The 23,133-nt window shown below is 47.0% G+C and overlaps 1 protein-coding gene across 1 annotated transcript; it reads right to left on the bottom strand.

Annotated features, from left to right (window-relative positions):
- Positions 1–1,425: 1,425 nt before the first annotated feature.
- Stom (stomatin) lies at positions 1,426–23,091 on the bottom strand. Its single transcript, XM_050126754.1, has 7 exons — positions 22,928–23,091; positions 13,771–13,874; positions 12,714–12,786; positions 11,129–11,211; positions 8,756–8,959; positions 7,324–7,458; positions 1,426–3,481 (listed from the first exon to the last, which is right to left on the bottom strand). Exons 1-7 carry the CDS (start codon positions 23,016–23,018, stop codon positions 3,287–3,289), a joined length of 885 nt encoding a protein of 294 aa, XP_049982711.1. The 5' UTR covers positions 23,019–23,091; the 3' UTR covers positions 1,426–3,286.
- Positions 23,092–23,133: the final 42 nt, after the last annotated feature.

Genomic DNA, 23,133 nt, shown 5'->3' on the forward strand with positions numbered 1-23,133 from the left:
CAGTCCCAAGGACAAGAGTTCCTCTTCTAAGGACGCTTTGTGTCTAACACCTGTTCCTGATAACATACTTTTTAAACATTGCTAAAAGAAGTTTTCATACTGTGCCAACTAATGATACATGACTTTCTGACTTGTTCTTTGTTTGAATACTATATAATGAAAGCATGATTTTAGTAAAATCGCAGCAGATTCTCACTACACAGTGTGTCTGTCTGTCATTCCCTTGCATCGTATCCTGGCTATCCTATCCTTCACCCTGTTCTCCCATGGATAGCGGTCTCCAAGAGGGACGGTCCATGGCATTTAGTGTTGCCTTTAGACAAACCCTAGCCTCATCTGAGCCTGGACCTGCTCTATACCTGATGTTGTGGGCATCATTGCTAAGAGACAAACAGCCTGACGAATCCAGAGATCCCCCGGGGCCTGGTTCACACGCCAGGTAAGATTATGAGTGAAAGGGAAAGATGGCAGCCTGCTGTGCACAGCGCTTGGCACTAGATAAATCGTCATTCTCTGAGTGTGATCTTTAGTTGGCACAAAGCTGTTTCGGGTAACTGGGTATCTATTCATAGAGTTAGGGTATAGGAATCAGGTTGTCCAGGAGTTCTGATGTTTCCAAGGCGCGGTTGCTGGAGCAGTGTTTCCCTCGTTAAGTATACAAGTTTGCATGCTCCCCGATGTGTGCAGTTTTCAGTGATGATCTATAGCTTTTAGCACACTCTCAAAAGGATGGCAGATAGGACCCATCCAAGGGCATGGTACAGACTGGGTGGTTCAGGGAAAAACCCTCAGGAGCATCATTTTCAAATTGGAATCCGCAGGTTTCTATGAGGGACTTCTGAGATCTTATAAACAGAATTCAATCTCCATGTAAGTGGTAAGGAGATCGGATGCTAAGAAGCATAGCTGAGTGGAGGGCCCGAGTTGAAGGCCCCTTCTGTGACTGTTCTCACTGAAGCACTCAGTGCTGTAGATGCGGACACTGGGAAGGGACACGTGTCCCAGTGCATCATTCCCTTGAAAATAAGGTTTTGCTGCTAAAAGGAAATCTGAAAAGCAATGGTAGGTGGCCAGGCTCGACAGTGTGGCGACTCACGGGGTGAGAGCCAGGCATGGAAAGACGGCAGGGTGGGAAGACAGTGTGGGGACTCACAGGGTGGATGGCCAGGCATGGGAAGACAGTGTGGGGCTTCAGAACAGTGAACTAGAAAGCATAATAAACCCTGTGTTTTCTGTTTTCTTTTTTCTATTTGGGGGCATGCTGTGAACATGTTGTTACAGTCAACCAGCTTCCCTCTTTGCTCTGAATCAGTAAGGTTTCAGAACCTATAACTCAAGTTAAGATTTAAGCCCTCCCTCCCCACTATGAATGCAAACTCCAGTGAACTTCTTCACAGCAACACCACAGACTCTGACAGGGGGAAACTGGTTATAGGGACACACTTTATTACACACGGCTGAAGGGGAGGACTCGTGAAAACCCACAGCAGCACCCTTCCCACGGCTCGCTGTTCCCCTCTCCTCCCTGTGACTGCGCTGTAGTCTACTGGGTGACTAATTCACAAGGCACAGAAGCAAAGGCCGGTGGGTGTCTGGGGAGAAATCTAGAGACCGGTGTATCATTTCCACCTCTGAGCAGGTGTTTGCACCAGGACACGGGTGTACCTGGTCCTCAGTGGGGGACAAGTCTGAGCAGGTGTTTGCACCAGGACATGGGGTACCTGGTCCTCAGTGGGGGGCAAGTCTGAGCAGGTGTTTGCACCAGGACACGGGTGTACCTGGTCCTCAGTGGGGGGCAAGTCACTTCTCCAAACAGATGAAACCATCATTTTAAATTCAAAATGTAAGTGCAACTAGAGTCCTGGGTGGAAATCTCTAGAAAACCCAGCTGGGTTCAAGGCTTAGAAAGCGGGTGTGAGGGAGGTGGAGGCTCCATGTGGGCCTGGCAGCGCACAGCGGGAGTCAAGAGGGCTCCCGCCACAGGGAAGTGCTCTTTTAGGCGTCTCCAGGTGAGTTAAGAGCCTCAAAGATGTTGCAAAAGTCACCACCAAGCTTTCCAGGCCAAGGGAAGGATGTCACAATAAGAAACTGTGGCCCACGGGGACCGACCACTTCCTCTTGGTATCAACGTTTGTATGAAAACAACAGCAAAAATCCTGGCCAAACAAGCATTTTCCTTCTGCAGCAAGAGCTCAGCACGGGTGTTTGTGCAAGACCAGGGATCACACGCTCCCGCTCCACATGCGCTCCCGCTCCGCGTGTTAAACTGCTCGGGTAGGATCAGCAGTCACAATGTTCATAGTGTAGAGTAGTTAACAGTATGAAGAGAGCAAAGTGTAATGGTTTTCTTAAGATTTTTTAAAAAAAGTACTTCTATAAGTATGCTATTCAAATGGGCATATAACAATTATTTATAGAACTTAAAAAGTTAGTTTTAAAAATCAAAAATTTAAAAAACTGATAGATGAAAATAGGCAAAAGTGAGAAAAAGCACTTTTGTGACAAGAATTTAGCTGCTCTTTAAGGCAGCACAGAAAGGGACCATCAAGTCTGGGGGAGGCACAAAGGGCTTGTAAAGACTGCGCAGGCATTGTTTTCAAAAGGACCACCCACCACAGTGGGGAAGTATGGTACCCAGAGGGGGAAGGTACAGGTCCTGGGAGGGCCAGTCAAGCCTCTTTCTTGAGTTCTGACAGGATCATGGAGGAGTTTGGGCTTAGATCAGGCAGAGAGACACTGGGGAAATGCCCTTCAAGATTCCCTCACGGGAAGGCACAGGTGGCCCAAAGAAGCAGGGTGACACAAGTCTTCACTGTGCAGAACATTTGCCCAGTGGGGTCAGGTGGCATGTCGAGGTTGTGTCCCTGGCTTGACTGCTCACATAGGGCTCGGACAGTTTAAAGGAAGTTAGAGAGGGCTTCAGCCTACCACAAAATAGGATGCAGATTTGGTAAAGAGTAATTTACCGTGCATAAACCACCCATCTGTCTCAGTATTTACAAGCTAGTGATTTTGTTTGTTTGAGTGCTAACGATGAAACCCAGAGCCTGCTACACAAATGCTCTACTATTGAGCTACATCCTAGCTCCAAAGTGGTCTCTCAGCTGCTCTTAGGATTCCTGTCCCTTCTAAGAGTCCCTCGGTCTACATACAGACCTCGGTCTACATACAGGGAGGGATGGGAACAGTCAAGCTTCCTGCTAATCTCGCTGCGACTGAACGGCTAAATTGGTCCCCACTTTCCCCTGGCAAGGGCTCAGCACAGTGCTGCACAGACCTGCACAGCTCAGTGTTTAGAGCCCATGATCCCCTGCAGCATATCGATGGGCAGAGGGAAGACAATGGTGGAGTTCTTCTCTGCAGCGATAGTGGTCAGGGTTTGCAGGTACCGGAGCTGAAGGGCGGCAGGGGACTCGGTGATAACCATGGAAGCTTCTTTCAGAGCTCTGGACGCATTCATCTCTCCCTCAGCTGCAATCACCTACGGAGGGGGAAGAAGAGGTCAGTCGGTAAACAGCATGGTGGCACCCTGCAGTCTTCCAGGAAGGGCTCAGGTGCCTTAGGCAGCCTTCTGGACTTCCCAGGAATCAACGCCTAGACTCGCTTCCAGATGTTCTTTTCCTGAAACATGCTGAAGGATGTGTCTGGCTCAAGGCGTTCTCTTTTACTGCTGCCTCTCCCCCACTGAACAGGGAAGCACAGTCATACTGAACAGGGTATCGAACAGTCCACAGCACTGCGAAGGGGTGAGCGGCTGACTTCGTGTGTGGATACAAACCCTTTGCAAATCACGTGGATTCCAGTTCTTTGAAATCAAAGAAAGGAAAGACTTTATTGAACCAAAACCCGACAGATCCTGTTTGATAGAAGGCAGTGTGAGTTTTAGCGCAGGAACTCGTGTGCACACTAGGAAGTCCATGACAGCTCCATAGGAACGGGTACTAACCATCCACGCACCTGTGACGACCCTCACACATTCAGGAGCGTATTAGGAGAAACTCTGGAACACTTGCAGAACCCACTTCAGACCTACAGAAAGCTTTCATTCTGCCCTGTCCTGAACATGTTGCTGTAGGATGATAAAATAATTCCCAATAAGCTGCCTTGGTCATGGTGTTTCAGCACAGCAATAGACATGGAGCTAATACACTCCTCTAGAAATGGGACAGCATCTGATGGTATGATCAGGAGGCAGACAGAGCAGAGAAATCAAGTTCTGAATGTTGTACCCAAGTCGCAACCCCCAGAGAGACCACCAGGATCCAGTCAAGTCCAGAATGCAAATGCAAGGTTTATTCAGCACGCTCTCCAGCCAGGCTGGGGCTCGGCCACTACTCAACACAGCGCAGTAGGGAGGAGAGCCCCTCATCATTTGGGGTTGACATTTTATAGGCAAAAACCGCAAGCCAGGTTCATTTTGGGCCAAAGGAATTGGTCTTACATAACAGCAGGTGTCTTATCTCTAACATGCCACCTCCCCAAAGCAGGCCCTCCCCACTTTTGAGGGGCTTCCTCCGCTCAGATTTTCTTAGGGAGCAGTGCAGTGTTCATTCTTGCTGCACGCTGTTACTGCCTGTGACTAACTCAGCCTTTATCCATCTAACTCAGGATGGGTACTTGGAAAGTTTCCAGGTTGGGGTGAAGTGTTTCTGTGGCACGCCCCTGGTAAACATGGGCATGGATCTATGAGATACACACTGAGGGGTGGAGCTACTGGCCATGGGCTCTGCAAACATCCAGCTTTGGTAGATATCACTACACTGCCTTCCAAAGTGACAGTACCAACAGGCATTCCCACAGCGGAACACAAGGGCTCCCGTTTCTGCCTCTCCACTCCTAGCTCCCCTCACACTGTGTTTTCAAGCCAGCCTGATGGATGTCTAGGGTGGCATCTGCCTGTGACTTGAATCTGAGTTTCCCTGTGGCTTATTAACTTGGAGGACTTCCATTCTGGAGTCTGTTTATGCGCCCTCTCTCTCTCTCTCTCTCTCTCTATCTCTCTCTCTCTCTCTCTCTCTCTCTCTCTCTCTCTCTCTCTCTCTCTCTTTCTGCAGCTTGCTTACTGAAGAGGCAGCTGCCTTCTATCTTCCCGTGAGAATTTGAGTGTGACCAAGGCTGCAGCCATTTTGGAGCTATTTATTTTGTAGTGTACTTTAAGAAGCAGGCTCACTGTGTGGACCCCGCCCTTGAGGACAGCCAGCTGTTGCCCAGGTTCATGTCACAGCTGTCAGGCTAAGGGACAGCATGGTAGCCAGAGTTCTAACTGGCCTCCTTTATCTTTGCTCCTTGTTTAGAGGAAGACAGGAGCTGTTGAGATGTTGTAGAAGGCCAGTGGTGGGAGTCCCAGAGGAGATGGGAAGGGAAAGCAGAGGAGAGAGTTCCCACCACTAATCAACTATGGGACCTTGAGGAAATCGCTCTGCTCTTCTGGGCTCCAGTTTTCACTGACTAGAATGGCAAACAAGTTTCATTTTGAAGGCTAACTCCAAGCCATTGAGGGTTGTTATCTGGAGCACCACAAAAGGGTTCTGATGCCAAGTCTAAGCTCAGGGGAAACAGCTCCACAGTTAATCACTGACATGGGGATAGAAGGTGCAGGTTCTCAGCAAGGGATCCTTTGATTCTGATATTCTATGCATGAGAAATTATTGTTTTACATGGTATAAAATGGGTTTTTAGCCAAAGACAGATAATGAGGTAAAAGCCATTCCTAGTTTCCAAATACCTGGATGGTAAGAGGAAGCTTCTCACAACACCACACATCCTGAAAGTGATGGTTTGGCAAGGACACATGTGAGAGTTCTGCAATGTCACACGCATTCGTGAGCATTTGCAGAAGGCATGGCGACCCCTGCGAGGCAGCATGCCAACAGGCTACTCCTCTGTTTGCTACTGGCACTTAAGACATGACGGCCAGTCTGTGGCTGAGCCAGGTATCCTACAGCATGGACAGGGCTCTGCGGTTGGCCACTTGCAACTACTACCCCTTTCTAGCGATGACAAACTGGTTTGCTCCCGTGTTTAGGAGACCTGACAAAGGCGCAGCAAACCCTCCTATGAAAACTGCTCTCGCTGTTCACAGGGTGGGGCTGTGTGGCCATGCTGGGATGTGCTCTCATCCCTGTTTTCCCAGAGAGAATCCCCTTCTATACAGGAAGCTTTGCTCTTTACAGCCCCTTGGGAATGCTGGAACTTGGGAGTGAGGCACTCTCCACCATGGGCTATTTACAGTGAGAATCCAGGCCCAACTCTGGAGAGGCCTACCTCTCTTTCCAGTCCTGGGCGTGTAGGGAGATGCTGCATATTTTGATACATTGTCATCTTAAAAGATACAATTCTTTTTGATGCTAGCTGAACAGCACTACCAGAAGGGCCACTCATGTGGGCTTAAGACAAAGGAGAGATGAAGATGAGAAGAAAACACAGAAGGAGAAGAAACCCGTGGGAATGGGAGAAAGAAGCAGTACGAAGGAAAGGTCCCTGGAAGAGAGAGGGAGTGGAAACCATGAGGACGAGGGAGGGACAGGTGGCTGCAAGCTGAGGCAACTGTCCTGTGCTCTGAACGACAATCTGCCTTTAATATGAACTGAGGAAATCAAGAATGCGGCTCACAATCCTGAGCGAATGATACAATCTAACAGACCAATATTCCCATGAGACCTAAGGGAAAAGGCCAAGATGCAGGACAGTGTGCGCTGTGTGGTGTACTTGTGCCAACAACCCAACAACCCAGTTAAATAAAATGCAAGGACAGGACTAGGGAGATGGCTCACCAGATAAAGCACTTTCTGTACAGTTCTCCATGAGGATTGGAGTTTGGATTCCCCTGCACTCATGTAAAAGCAAGGCATGGTGGCACATATCTGTAACCTCAGTACTGGAGGGGAGGCAGGCGGGTCCTGGAGCATTGCTGACCAGATAACTCCCTGTCTCAAAAACGCGCGCGCGCGCGCACACACACACACACACACACAAACGATGTACTCGTGCATACACACATGCACACATGTACACACACGAATGCACAAACACATGCATACACACGATGCACTCACACACTCGCATGCACACACATCGATACACAAACGCGCACACACGCATGATGATGCACTTGCACACACACACACACACACACACACACACACACAATCATTAAGAGTAGTAGCCTCTGAGGAAATAGGATTTGAAACAATGGGAAGAGCTTCTATACTAAACATTCAGAGCTGTTTCACTGTTTTTCATTGAGAGTGTTTTTATTCCTGTGGATTTTAAAAAGGAAATTGAACTAAACAAAACAGAACCTAGACAAGCAAGAAACATTACCTTGGCTCTTGCCTCGCGGGCAGCCTCTGCCTCCGCAGCCATGGCTCTCTGGAGCTGGACAGGCAGTTTCACGTCCTTAATCTCCACACGCTCCACCTTTATTCCCCAGTCATCGGTGGCGTCATCCAGTGTACTCTGGAAGGAGAGGAGAAAGTGAGTGCAGCACACGAGGCACCGAGGCTCCTGTCCAGGCGCCAAGAGCAGCTGCATCCGCTGGGATGTGGGGTCTATCAGGTCTGGTGACAGTGTTAGAGAAACTGCACCACGGGAGCTCAAGCTGGGGCTGGAGACAAACTGCCCTGATTCTATTACTGAGGAGCCAGTGCAGCTGTTGGCAAACTCGAAGGGGTCATAAAGAAACTGTTTATTTGCGGTTTCCGCTGCACCTCTTCCAATACTCTGCCTCGCTCTCATACTTCAAGAGCAGGATGGGCTAAGCCTGCTGTGTCACTGCTTGCCTGCCTGTTTCACCCCTCTCTTTAGAAGGGCAGGGATGAACCGCACTATTCCAGGAGGGATGATGGCGTCACACAGGCCATATTCCTTAGCAGGGCGGTGGCAGTGATGCCGAGGCAGGACCACAAGGCCAGCCTGGGCTACAGAGCAGGTTATAGGGCACTCTGAGCTGTAGAGTGATAGCCGTTTCAAAACAAAACAAGCCACAGACTTAACCATGGCGAAACCTCTATGAAGGGCAGGAATTCATATTTATAATACTGTAACATTTTTGAACAGGTCAGCCTTACTATTAGTAACATCTACCTCACAGTCAAGACTGGAAGGCATGACAGGTATGCGCAGATTCATGACCTGTCCACACACCAGGGCTTCAGTGGTGTTCTTGCAGAATAGCATCTAAACCGTTATTTTCTTATGATGAGGATAGTATGGGTTCTGGGAAAAACAGAACACTGGAAGGAATCTAAAAATAGCATGCACCTGAGTGCCATGAACTTGTGGATGTTAGTCTGAAAACATTTATATAAAGTCTGGACCCCTGGAAAAGAAAAAAAGGCAGCCATGCCGTGGTCAGTCATGGACCCAGCACAATTATCTCTTCGGGCTAAGTGACAGAGCCGCCTTCCTCACCTGCTGTAGGATAAAGCTCTTGTACACTCTAAGGATTTGCCACTCATATTAGTATAATAAAATGCTGATTGGCCAGTAGCCAGGTGGGCCGACTAGACTAGGAGAATTCTGGGAAGAGGAAAGGCAGAGGACACAAGATGAGAATGCCTTACTGAGAAAACGTACCAAGCCACGTGGCTAAACATAGATAAGAATTATGGGTTAATTTAAGTTGTAAGGGCTAGTTAATAATAAGCCTGAGCAAAGAGGCCAAACAGTTTATAATTAATAAAGCTTCTGTGTGTTTCTTTGGGACTGAATGGCTGTGGGACTCGGTAGGACAGAAGCTTCGGTCTACACTCACCTGCATGTGGTGTGCAATCTCCTCCCTGTCAGAGAGAATCTGAGACAGGTTCTTGGTGCCCAGGGCATTCCTCAGCGTGGTTTGTGCCAAAAGACGGGTTGCCGAATCTGCATTGGTGATATTTGCCACAGCCAGGGTTGCATTCTGAACACGGTAATAGACCACGCCATCCACACTGATTGTCACTGAGTCCTTAGTGAGGACCTACAGGAGGAAAAGGACAATCACACACCCGCCACAGCTTCTTCGTTGTCACTACAAATGCTCTTCTTTGAATCCTTAAGCAATGGCTGATTTTCTTCAGTGAGGCAACAGAAGATTTCATCAAACATTCCTAGTTATCAGCTGATTATCCAATCACTCAACAGATTTGGAGATGCCACTCATAGCTAGCATTGTTCTTGTTCATTTCTTCCCAGCACTCAGATGTCTTCTCAGTGGTCTCCCTGACTGCCACGGTCAGGCACACCTCCTGGCACCTCCCTGCCCCTCTGTGGAGGGACGCACTGGGAGGGATGTGGAGTTTTCCCCAGAGACTAAGTTTCCTTTCTTTTTTCCTCATTTGATTTTTGTTGTTGTCTTTTTTTTTTTTTTTTTTTTTTGAGACAAGGTTTCTCTGTGTAGCAACCCTGGCTCCTGGCTGTCCTGGAACTTGCTTTGTAGACCAGACTGGCCTCAAACTCACAGAAATCCTCCTGCCTCTGCCTCCGTAGTGCTGGAATTAAAGGTGCGCATCACCACCCAGCAACTGTGAGTTTCTTAGGGGCAGCTTTTCTTTGTTTCTCTGGCACTGACAGTGTGACTGACACCTGGTGGGTCCCTACATGAGAGAGGATCTGAAATGAGATCTAGAAAATGAGTGACGAGCCTCGCAGGAGCAGAGTCCAGAACCCGAGCTGGCTCTGCTTGCACCCAGCTGGGTGGGCTGTAGCGGCTGTAAGTCATGAGACCTGAAAGCCCCTCATCTGTGACTATTTCTATGATGGTCATGAAGGAAGCCTTTTAAAACACCCCCAGCTATGCCAATGAAAAGTAATCGTTAAAGCTAAAGAGCCCCAAAGCCCTGCCAAGCTCCAAAGCAGCAATCCTCTTTTGTTGTTTAGCAATCTAAAAATACCTCTAAACTAGAGGGGACCTCTTCACAAATGCACAGTTCCCTACCATCTCACGTGACAACCTCTTACCGCCATGGGAAAATGAATGTCACTCACAGATCTTGCCTCTGTGGCTGCCTGCCACAGCTGTGTTCAGAGTGTCTCTGCTTGCTGTTTACTGTGGGCAGAGGGTTTACCTCCCTCTGCAGCAAGCTCACAGGCGATAGGGAAGAGCTGCTTGCCAAGTTCCAGTCCACTCTGGGCTGGCAGCTTACAGGGAAAGGGAACAGCGAGAGGCAGAAGGTGCACAGCAACACACCAGATGCCCACTGTGTTTACACAAGAAAATGCCACACAATTCCCAGCCCTCCCAGGAGCTCCAGGGAGCCCATCAATGTCAGGGAAACATGCAGAGAATCCAGAGATGTCTGCACTGAGAAGTCCAACCATACCAGATGCTTGGATCAGTACCAGTAAGGGAGTTCCCATCTGGTGTCTGGATCATGTGATCTGTGATAGGAGAAGCTCGGCTCCCACATCATGCTGAGCTCCCGGCCTGTGCCCAGGGAGCATGCTCTCCCTCCTCTCACAGCTAGCCCGGTCAGCAGCCGTGGGGACTCCTGTCTACACTGGTTCTATGTCTCCTGACATATGGGCACCAAATGGCCATGACAGAGCTGGTGTCCAGTGCAGTGAGCCCTGAGCTGAGGGGAAAGCAACAGAGAATCCCCAGGATTTGTCTCTCTGCAGTGTGGCCTTCTAGGAACTGGCTGTGGATGCTGCCTGAGCTGCTTGTGAAGAAGCTGGAAGCGTGTGAAATGATACAGAAACTCCTAAAATACCAAACAAATGAGCAGTTGCTAATTCTGTGGCTTCTAACCAATTTGTCTCAAATAAAAATGAAGACCCTTAGAAAGGATGTTCAACTAGACTGAATTTGTTTTTCTGTCAGAAATCCATGGAAGCGAGTTGTGGTGGGAACAAAGATGGCTCCATGTCCTTGGTCACACAGTTTCTAATAACAGCAAGGAACACTCCCCTGGCACTTCAGTCTCAGCGCTTTGCTAAGCAGTTCCCGCTGGGATCTCAGTCACTCCTTACAACACCACATTAGGTTGGCCTCACCGTTATGACCTCCATGTTATAGCTGAGGACGTTGAGACACAGAGAACTGAAAGACTCACCCAAGGCCACAGAGCTGGGAAAGGGAAGGCAGTCAGCTGCTAGCGCTGGCCTAGGGCAGGCTGTGAGAGCCCTCAGCCATAGCTAGAGAACTCACCTCCTGAGGAGGAATATCAAAGGAGATGGTCCTCATGTCCACCTTGATGATGGTGTCAGTGCAGGGCAGGATAAAAAACAGACCTGTAAACAGGCACAGGACGGGAGAGACCGGATTAGCTTCAGCTTGATCAGCCCTAGCGGGCTCAGTCCCGGCTGCTGTTTTTAACACTCTCGCTCACTTCTCACCCTAAGAGCTCACAGTCTCACACAGTACAGTGCCTCCACACTGTTATTCTCTCCCTCCATGGCTCTGCATGGAGTTATCCCTGTCAGGAATAATCTGTGGCTAATACTTCTTCATGCCTCGCATTCAGAAGGGCAGCCATAGTTGTACATGCAGGTATTTACAATATTTGGAAGGCTGAGGCATGAGGATTGCTGGGAGTTTGCAGCCAGCTTAGGGTACACAGTGAGTTTCAGGTCATTCTTTGAGATGCTGCTTTGACAAGAACAGAACAGAACAGAACAGAACAGAACAGAACAGAACAGAACAGAAAAGAAAAGAAAAGAAAAGAAAAGCCAAGCAGAGGGGCTGAGATGGCTCAAGAATGTTTACTGTTCTTCCTGAATGACCCAAGTTCAGTTCCCAGCACCCATATAGACTGCTCACAAATGCCTGTAACTCCAGCTCCAAGGGCTCCAACCATCTGATGGATTCTGAAGGCACATACACTCGTATGCACATATTCACATATAATTGTATTTATTTATTTGTTTATTTTTGGTTTTTCAACACAGGCTTCCCCTATGTAGCCTGGTTGTCCTGAAACTCACTCTGTAGACCAGATTGGCCTTTAACTCAAGATCTACCTGGTTCTGACTCCCAAGTGCTGGTATTGAAGGCATGTGCCACCACGCCTGGCTAACATATAATTTTAAATAATAAAAGTAAGTATTTAAAAAACCAACCAAACAGAAGCGATGGGAAAGCCTTGCCTCATGCCTGCTCTTCTCTGGGTCTCCTGTGCGCTCCAGGGCGTGTGGCTGCTGTCCCGCAACACTAAATGCTGTCGGCTTCTGTGTCGGGGTCCAGCTGTCGGACAGCAAGCCCTTTGATAAGGGGCTATGTTCAGTTCCTGGGAATTCTCAGAGCCTAGCTGGGCGTGGCGACACGGTGCTTAAACCCAGCATCTAACTGAAGGCTTTCTTTGGATGGATTCCCATACTCAGCCTCCCAGCTGTGGCCAGTGCAAACAATAACCTAATCACCCTAAGCAGATAGTAATGGCCTGGCCAGGGCCACTAGCTACTACTGTCGCAGAGGCCTCACTGGGGACTCATATCAGTAAGTCACTCCAGTCTCAGAGTGGAGAGAGGTCTCAGCAGTTAAGGGCACCTGATGGTCTTCCTGAGGACCAGAGTTTGATTCCCAGCACCTACACTGGGTAGCTCCCAAATTCTGTAACTCCAGCTACAGAGGGATCCCATATCTCTGGCCTCCGTGGACATCAGCACTGATGTGCACATACCCCCTACACACACACACACACACACACACACACACACACACACACACACTCACAACTTATATAAGTTTAAAAAACCACAACACTTTAGTTTCCAGACAGAAACCTAGTACTGACCAGGTCCTCGGGCGCCTCCTTGCAAAATGCGACCCAGCCTGAAGATGATGACCCTTTCATACTCCTTTACAATCTGGAAAACAAACAGGAATGAAAAGTCACCATGATGAGCACACGCATGTACAGACATAGCTTCTTAACGTGTTTCTGTTCTGGCCAGGCTCAGGGCCTCCTGGCATTTTCTCCATTTCCGACAGTGTCTATAGACATCAGTTTGGCGTTTGCTCTTTCAAGCACAGTGCTTATTTATTGAGCACCCACTTTTATACTTCTTACAAAAGCAAGGGGCGCTGGGAGTCGCAACACAGGCCTCTAGTCTCAGGGCTCTCGAGGCAGAAGCCAGAGGACGATGAGTCTGGGCCAACCTGAACTACGAAGTGAGTTCAAGGCCAGCCTGCACTACCTAGAAGCCCCTGCCCCAAACCCAGAAAAGCACTCTGGTTGTGGACACACTGGGAATCAGGGCCAAGCGGGGAAATCCATCTCCACCCCTACCAGCGTCCCTACTAATCATTCATGTTTTGTCTGCTCAGAAAAGCTTATAGCTTTTTTTCTGATTCCTAATTACAACAAGATGTATCAGAAAATGCAGGTCACACATTCATTATTTTAGGAATATGCAAATGTAAGTATTAGTAACTTCACAGGAAAGCTCTGTGCTGGGGAGCGCTCGCTCTGTTCCAGGCTTTGCAGGCGGTTCTTTCATCACTGCCATCATCCACAGCAGCGACTGCCATTTTCTCCGTTTCATACGTGAGGAAACATGGCAGTGGTGGTACTGCCAGCGAACCCGCCCTGCCCTGCCATCCTAGCTGTGAGATGCTTTCTCACGGTGGTCTCCCATCCCGACACAGAGAACTGGCATGGCCATCGTCACTTTGCCTGTGAGGAGGAACTGAGTGGATGGTGGCTGAAAGGTGTTTAAGATCTACTGTAATTCATCAGCAGATGTGTTTCCCAAAAGAGAGATGGAAGAAAAAGAACCACAGGCCCGTACAATACCCCTCTATCTGTCCCATAGGCCCCGTGCTCCAGAAGAGAAAGAAATGTTCTTTACCTTTATGCAAATCCATATTGATAACGGGAAGGTTATAAGTACGAACAAGAACGAGAAAGCCACCAGAATCCATCCGCATGGTCCCAGCTCTGTCCTGGAGTTTTCTGTTGAACACAAAACCGTACAGCCTGTTACAGGCCATCATCACGGCACCTCACTCCTCCCGGAACAGCCCTGTCGTGCTCCATGCTGGCTGCTTCACCGCATCTCCGTCTACATCTCATGTGGCCCAATGCGCACCGGCCCATGGCCCTCATTTCACCAGCGAACACTAATAAGACACTGCTTTTTATTTTGCCTCGTATATGAAATGGTGAAAACCAAGAACACTCGGCTTCTACCACATATAGTGAGGAATAAAGAGTCATAACCAGGTGGGGAAGAGGAACGGTGTCTGCTCGGAAGATTCAGGAATGGAAAGGAGAAGAGGGGCACACATCGGGCTGGGGTGAGAGTGGACTGGGATGGCTGGATCACAGCCTTTGTCAGATCCCTAAACGTAAGGAAAACACCAACAAAAAGACAGAGGAAACGTGTGTTCTAGTTCAGGGCGCAGCATGGCTCATGACAAAAATCATAAGGCACATACCCATTACAGTGTCTTTACACAAATTACTTCTCCACACTGCCACCATTTTCTGGTTATTAAAGGGGCTGTTTCTGGTTTCTTGTTATCAAAAACAATGCTGTGATGAATATCATTTGTACCTGGTCTTCCTCATTCTTTTGCATATACATAGTGCTTTTGTCTGATCACAAATGTAATACATATATACATCCTGATGCAAAACCATGTAGGAAAATATAAAAAGAGGAAAAAGCTACTTTAAACTCAGAAACAGTTAACTATTTCAATACATTCTTCCAACTTCTTTCTTGGTTCATGATATATTTTAAAATTCAAATGAATAAAGTTAGTAGCCTATCCTCCTCCAACTATTGTTCATCTTTTATTAGCCTCTATAGCCATGAACTTGTACTTTTCTTGTTTTTGACTTAAAAAACAAAACAAAACAAAACAAAAGTTGTTGCACTACTGAAATTTACAAGGGGCCGCCAGTGAGATGGCGCAGCAGGGAAAGGTGCTTGCTGCCAGGATGGGGACACTTGAGTTTGATCCCTGAACCCACATGGTAGAAGAGGACTCATTATTGCAAGTTGTCCTTTGACTGTCAAATGCATGCTGCCACTGTGGCATGTGTGCTCTGGTGCATGCGGGCTCTTGTGCATGCAGGCTCTGGTGCATGTGTGCTATGGTGCATGTGGGCTCTGGTGCATACGTGCTCTGGTGCATTTGGGGGGCTCTTGTGAATGGGGGCTCTGGTGCATGCGGGCTCTGGTGTGTGTGTGCTATGGTGCATGCAGTCTCTGGTGTGTGTGTGCTCTGGTGCATGCAGGCTCTGGTGTGTGTGAGCTCTGGTGCATGTGGGCTATGATGCATGTGGGCTATGGCATGGATGCACATGCACAGAAACACATTTTGTTTAAAGTCAAATAGTTCTACAAGTTAATACAGAAGTGCAGTTCCCATCGTTACACTGAGATTCTTCAAAGCCCAGAGAAGTACATGGCATCAGAGAGGAGGACCAGGGAGTCAGGTGGGTAGTTTGAAAACTGGACACAGTTTTGTCCATATCAAATGCTTAGCTCCATGCCAACACTATTATATTTATGTTCTTATTCCCTTTACAGTGAAATGATCCTATTACTAACCATCAAGATCCCATCCCATCTGGTCAGAGTTCAACAAAGTGTATAAACTACACTTCTCAGGAGGTGGGGTTCCGATGGGCAAATGAATCTCAGTTAGCCATGATTGTTGGGCAAATAAGAAAAAGCAATTCTCAGTTGCCCACCAAAATTTCATGAGCCTTCTTTCCTCAGACTCTCTCAGTTATTAATTTAAGTCTGTCTCCTTCTGTAGCTTATGAGGAAGGAAATGACAAGCAACAAGCAATCAACATTCCTGAGACATTGTGGCTTAAATACTTGCCAATGCTTTATTGGGGGAAGACTTCTAAAGAATAGGGATCTCACCATACTTGACTGTAAACTTTGCATTGCCGTTTCTCATACATTTCCTTTTCCACTGTGAAATTCCTGAAAATTGCATTAAAAATAAACTTTTAACCAATCAAAACCAGGACGTAGGAGTTAGGTGGAAAGATGGCTCCGCTGTTAAGAGCACTGTTTCCTCCTCCATAGGACCTGGGTTTCATTCCCAGTAGCCATTTGGTAGCTTACAACCTCTGTAACTCAAATCCCTGAGGATACAACGCCCTCTTCTAGCCGCTGCAGACAATGCATGCATGTGGTGTACAGACATAGCTGTATGCAAAAGGCTGAAGCAAACAAAAATAAACGAGCCAGCTGTAGTGGTCACACCTTTAATCTTAGCACTTGGAGGCAGAGGTCTGAGTTCGAAGCCAGCCTGGTGTACAGAACGAGTTCCAGAATAGCTAAAGCTACACAGACAAACCCTGTCTCTAACAAATAATAACAATAAGAATAATAAAATATTTCAAGAGAACCTAAAATGATATATATATACATTTAAATTTATTATTTTTCAAATTGAACTTACTTCAAGAAAAGTAATATAAAACCAAAACCAAACATAAAAAGGTACAGGTTTACAGTAACTTTTGTCCCTGGCTCCAGGGAAAGTGGTTCCTTCCTTGTAAGCTCCTAGACCAATGCTCAGAGCAATGTCTGTTGCTATCCATCCGCCGCATCTGGCTTGTTTGAAGATGAACTGGAGCTGGCAGTTCATCCCAGGACTAAAAGTCCCTGGGAGTAATGAATCCCATTCACCACTGAGATCTAATTACTCTGAAGTTCAAGATGCATTAGGTCCTCTGCTGAGAAAGGCCAGCAACTGCCTTCCATCTAAGATGAGGGCTAGGTCACTGCACCGTTGAGCAAAGGGGAAGAGATGGGCTAAAGAGTTGCTGCACCATCTCAGTTATAGTATGTCGAGGCAATCCTTTCCTTCCCTGACCCGGAATGTGAGCGGAACACTTTATGTTATAAACTGTCCTGACTAGTACTGTCTGGGTAGGGACAGATAGGAATCTAGGAGTTTTATACTAAAAACACATGCTATCCAGGTCTAATAGCACTTTATTTAGGGATAAATGGGCAGTAAAAGTAAAGCCTTGGAAATTTTTATTTTCTTCTTAAAAGATTTATAGTCAAGATGCAACTGTCCTTGTCCTCTTCCTCCTTTTAAAACAATCTTTTAAGCAATCTTTTTTAGCAATCTTCTTTGTGTGAGGGGCCAGGAGGAAACAGGCTCTGCAGACCACAGCGTCTAAGAGAACACTCCAGTCTACCGTGGCAGTACAAAGCAGTCATGGGCAGCACACAGTATACGTGTGCAAGGATCATGGCTGCGTTCCTACAAAACTCACTTATGTACACTGAACTCGGATTTTCATGTGTAGCAAAACATTCACCCTTAAAAAGTATAAAAATGTAAAAGTTGGACTGAAGGAATTTTTTTAATGTCAAAACTATTTCAGAGCCTGAGAGATGGCTCAGCAGCTAAGAGCACTTGTTGATCTGGTAGAGGACCTGGGTTTGGTTCACAGCACCTACATGGCCGCTCACAACCAACCATAATTCTGTTCCAGAAGATCTGATGTCCTCTTCTTGCCATAACAAGCACCAGGCACACATGTAGTGCACATAGATAGATGAAGACAAAACACTCGTACACATTAAATAAAATTTAAAAACCTAAAAAAAGAAAACCAAAAAAAAAAAAAAAAACAACCCAAAAAGCTATTCACCTAAAAAGAGAGCTAGTCAGCTGATTTCTCAGGAAGTGAGTGAGAGGAAAAGAGATGCCGTAAAGGATGGCAACGTGCGTGCAGCAAGCACGGGAAAACATTGGCCAAGTCGGGAACTGCCCAGTCCGTGAAACAACTGCATTTTTCTGGGAAGAGAAAGGGAACCCCCTACAGGAACCAGACTGAGACTTCAGGCCCGCGAGGGTTCCAGAGCACACTTCTGCCCACTCTGTCCTAAAAGAATCATCAGCTGCTTTCCGCAAAGGGTTATTCTTAAAAGACATAACAAAGAAAAAAAACAAGACACAAAACCAGACCACAGACTTTTCTCCCTCAGGAAGGGCTAACCATGACCCCTGTGGAGTAAAAGAAAGCAATTTGCCAGCCCAAGGTTTATACAAACAGGACAGGCACTCCTTATGTAAGTGTTTCTTTCTCCTCAAAGCTCTTTTATTTAGACATCTAAAAAAATATCCAGAGTTAGAAAGCTCTCATGAGCCGTTGGTCAGCATGGTGGCCCACACCTCTAACCAACACTCAGGAGGCAGCTGCAGGGGATCTCTTTGGGACTGAGGCCAGCCTGGCCGGCCTACAGAGTGAGTTTCAGAACAGCAAGGACTACAGTAGAAAACCTGTCTCAATAAAATAAAAAAACAAAAACTCTTTGGAGCTAAACATTATGTTCATTTAAAATAGAACTGAAAAGCATAGGACACTTTATCATTGGATTCCTAAGCCTTCTTCAGATGAACTGCTAAGACAGACGGACGAGACGGAAAGCACCCGATCCCAGCCCTACCACTCCATTTTCTCCTCAGTAAAATGGAAGAAAAACCAGTGCCTATCACAGTGCTATGAAGACCCAATGAGAAATTAGCTAGAATGCTTGACACTTTAAGATCACCATTAATTCGCTCATAAGGATTAAGTGTTTGATTGGGTGACTTGCCTTCCGGGACCCACATACCATGGAGAAAATATCAAGACTAACAATCTGCTTGGGGACTCTATCTCAGAGGAGGAACAGATCACATATGGGGTAGTAAATTAGTTCTAAACTTTGTCAGTCCATCTGTCTGTCATACACACTCCCCTAAATGCAAACATTCTGAACGGGAAATGAATATAATTCTCTGAGTCTAGCTCTCTGTCATTAATCTTTTTATTCTTCGTTTTCTCTAGGAAGTAATGCCATAATAATCTTTAAAGTTTCTAAAGAAAATTAACATATATCTGTGGGGTCTCTGTGACCACCACAGGCAGTAGAGGGTTGATCCAGGAGAGATAAGAAGGCAGTTTGGTTAAACGACTCAGTAGCCAGTGTTGGTTCAAACTTTAAGTCTGACCCAAGTAGTGTATTTTCGGCACAGTCAAGCACAGCACAATTTGGTGAAATACTTCCTGATGATAAAACTAACTCAATCCTGTGAGACAATGAAGCTGTTTATAAAGTATATGTGACATATTCCAGAAAGATGGGGCCAGCAGACTCGCTGAGAAAAGAAGCTCATGAAAAGGCCCGGGGGAAGATCTGGTGTGGACTCACCACACAGTGCAAAAACCATCGAGCTTTTAACCACCTTTCTCTCAGCCCTCTGGGTGGAAATTGGGTTTCCCACCCCTCTCTTTGAAGAGACAACCCTGTGTGTTTAGCATTTTGGGTTCCCTAGTGCTTCTCTGGAAGGAGCACATATGTATTTTCTTATTCAATAATCCTGGGAAATACAGAAGTAAGATTATGCCTAACTACATGATGAGGAACTGACCCTCTGGAAGTGGAGCTGCTGAGTGACCCCGGCAGTGGTGGTGCTGAGACCACAACCCCGTCTCTACTCTAACGCTGCTCACTCAGTACACTATGCTATTGTCTCACGAGTGCTCACTCCAGTGGACAACACATTTGGCGTCATTTTTATTGTCTTATACTTGAAGGCATTTTCCTGGTTGCATTTGCAAGGCTCCACTTAATAAAATAGCAAACAAAAGCTTGAGGTTCAAGTTTCTTTAGAGTTCCAGAAAGTGGGCAGAGGCCGGAAAAAGAAAGAACAGGTGTATAGTAAGAATTCCTGATCTGCAACTTCTGTTTTCATAAGTAAGGATTCTTACTAGGCACAATATCCTTTCTTGCCAATTACAGTTCCTTTCTTGTTAATGCAAACCTAGATAAGTAGTCTGTCTATAGGAAGAAGATACACTATCCTAAAATCAATGAACAATAAAATAAGCTGTCCATCAACATTGATAAGATTATTTACTCCCTTCCACTTCCTTTTCTTTCAACATGTTATTCAATTACTGTGTACTTTATACTGAAGTTTTTTTTTTATTTTGGTTCCCCCCTCACCTTAAAACAGGCTTTCTCTGTGTAGCCCTGGCTGTTCTGGAACTTACTATGTGAACCAGGCTGGCCTCAAACTCAGAGATCCACCTGCTTCTGCCTCCTGAGTGCTGGGATTATGGCATGTGCCACCACCGCCCAGCTCATACTGAGTTTTTACAGTAAGGTTAAAAAGGAGATGGTAACAGATCAATCCATCCGACAAACTTCAATACCATACAATAAATGTTATGTCAGAAGTATGTCCAGAACCTTCGGCTGACACAGATTACAGGAAGCTGCTTCTCTGTGGCCTCTTTAAACCTCACCTTTAGTCCCTTCTGAGCCACTTCATCAAAATTTCACTTAAAATGTCTTAAAAGCAGAGCAGACAGTTACTTTATCTTCTACAGTGTTAGACTATTCAGGGACACGGAAATCTATTTACCCATAAACAACATATACACAACAGCTTCCGTAGTCTTGGTCTTCAGTTGAGTTCATTTATTACCACTGATAGTTTAGCTCAGGTCAATTATTAACTTAAAGTTCTCCCCAATCTGATCAACTGGAACAAGAGAAATAAACAGATCCGTCCCATGATTCTGCTTATTTCCAAGAGATCCTCCCAAAGGGACTTATCTGTTGACAAGGCTCTCCGTTACGACAACACAGGCCTTCGCAAGCCACCCACACTGTTCCATTACTGAATGCGCTGGCTTTAGGTAAACTGCCTTGGTTCCTCCTAGGTTTGGTATATGTGTTTCTAGGACTAATTCCCTACAAGGCCAATGAGGCAGAGCTGGGCTTTGTAATTGCACTGCAGCCATCAGCAGAGTCCTCTGAGTGACTTTATCCAGAGTGACTGATTCACGCTGGGCTCCCCTGGGCTTCCTTCCTTTGTTGCTTCTTACCCCATGAAGTCCTCAAGTTGAACCAGACTATACTTTGGCACCTGCTTTACAGACAGCTAGCCGTAGGATCAGGAAAATGGCTCAGATAGTCAGAGCCTGGGTTGGAAACTTAGTTCTGAATCCTTTGGGCTGTACTTTTATCCTTCAGCTCTCAGCCTGGACTGAAAGACGGGGGGAATAAAGACATTGGCTTTATTGGCAGGGTTGCAATTGGATGTTTATCAAGAAAGCATCTAGCTAAGTTTGGCACATGACACATTTGGGAAACTCTATTAAATACCTTATAGTAATAATTTTTTTCCTAATGTCAAACCACTGAGGCTCAAAATTAAAAACAAAGAACTAGAAAGCAGGAAGGTGAGCTGTCACAACATGCAAAGGCGCTGGCTGTCTGCAAGGACGGCCTGGATTTGACCCTGGATCCCACATGGTGGAAGGGGAGATTGATTCTTGCAAGTTACCTTCCAACTTCCACAAGCCAGCCACACACACGCTAAATAAGTGGAAAGGTTTTAAAATCGGAAGTGACAAAAACCAAGCAAAATTTTATTTGAGTATATGCTTCAGACAGAACACATCCATTTTCACCAGTTCTAAAATATTTCTGTCTAAAACAGATAAATGTAGCACTAAGAAAAGGGAGTTAGAACTAAACAACAAACTGGTCTATGACCGAGAAAATGGACCGATCTTGAAATGCAGAGACCATGCTTGTTCCCAGGATGCTGCTCCAGATGCCTTCCCTCTGTGGTAGGTGGGCGCCGACAGAGTCGGCCAGCACACCCGCGCTCTAGGGGGGCCCAGACCGCTAGACAGTGGCCTGTTTAAGTTTTGGAATCACTAAAATACAAATTTAAAGTATGGTCCCACTAACCCTGTGTGGCTAAGGTAATCTCTCTGAGTATCAGCTGTGGGGATTCAATAAAATAACGTTCATAAAGTCTAGTGCCTTTGCCTACTAAGTGTGTTTTTTGTTTTGCTATCATTCTCTTTAATTTTACTATATTCCCAATTTGGGAAGTAAAGCATGGAGCAAGCTTCACACACACACATGCTTTTATGTCTGATACTGAGAATGGAACCCAGGAACTCCTGCCCGGTGCCGTCTGAAATTCTTGTGATACTCCTGAGAAAGAATTGAAGGAGGTGTTCCTGGCTTAGGGGACGGGATTTAGATGGGAAGACAGGCTGATTTAGCAGATAATCCGCACGGATGACAGCGTTCTCTGCTGGAAAAGCCCACTCAGCCTCCTAAATCTCTCCCACTGTGCCATCCTCTCTGAAAATCCATCTTTAGAAATAATTCCTTTGGATCAGTAAAGCTCCTGAGAGCAGAGCAGAACTCCTGTGAGGTTTGTTATCTCTTACTGGGCATCTCCCGACCCCAAGGAGTTGTCCAATTTAAAGGCTCAAGTAGATAGTTCTTTCAAGGATTCTAATATCTTCAGAGGGGATAGGATGCGGCCTCTTACAGTTCTAGCCTTCAAGACCAGGAAGGCCCCAGTAGGGTGTTGAACAGCGGGCTATTTACCTGGAAAGCGAGATCTCTAAGACAAACGGGGATGGAATGAGGCAGACAATGGAGCTGGAAGGAAAGGAGGCTGAAGCCTAGCCCTTTCTTAGGAAAGGGGATGGAGGGAAGAGGGTGGGAGTTCTTCCCTGGTCCATAGGCGTGGGGATCATTGCATGGGAAGCTTCACTTATGAAGCGCTGGGGCAGGAAGGAAAGGAGAATGGGAGAGGCTGAACCCGCGGGAGAATCGCCTCTACCACAACTGCCAGGGATTGCTCTGGTCCGCGTGCATGGCGCAAGATAAGGAAGCGCTGGCACCTGACGTGGCATCTAGGACCCGAAGGATAAGCGAGTCTCTCCCTGCCTGCCAGGGTCCTGAGCAATGGACACACGACCCTGCCAACGGTGCGCCCTCTTGGTTGCCATACAGGTTGCGTCCCAGCACCGGGAAACTATTATCTCCCAGCCCGAGGAACCAGGGGTAAAGGAGAAGAGCGCGTTTCTGAGGAATGCACACAGTACAGGGGAGACGCGCCTTTCGGAACCCGGTGGACAGCGGGTTGGGGGTTCGATACCCGGCGGCTGGCTCAGGGCGGCTGTGCCAGAGACGAGGGACTCACCCCTGAAGGACACGGGGAGCCGCTGAGTCACGACGTGGTCGGAAGGTCGTTTCTCAGACATATTGCTTGAGTCGGAGTCGCTCTTCACCATGTTAGTCCCGAAAGCCGGAGCCTCAGAAAGCCGTTAGCAACGACGCCTCTCGAGCTCCGGATGCAGCTCCGCCTCCCGCTGGAGATCCTCCCAATAGGCGCCCGGAAATGGAGAG

The sequence above is a fragment of the Alexandromys fortis genome, unplaced genomic scaffold (genome assembly GCF_014885135.2).
Source record: "Alexandromys fortis isolate MF-2015 unplaced genomic scaffold, M_Fortis_MF-2015_v1.1 scaffold_268, whole genome shotgun sequence".
NCBI lineage: Eukaryota > Metazoa > Chordata > Mammalia > Rodentia > Cricetidae > Alexandromys > Alexandromys fortis.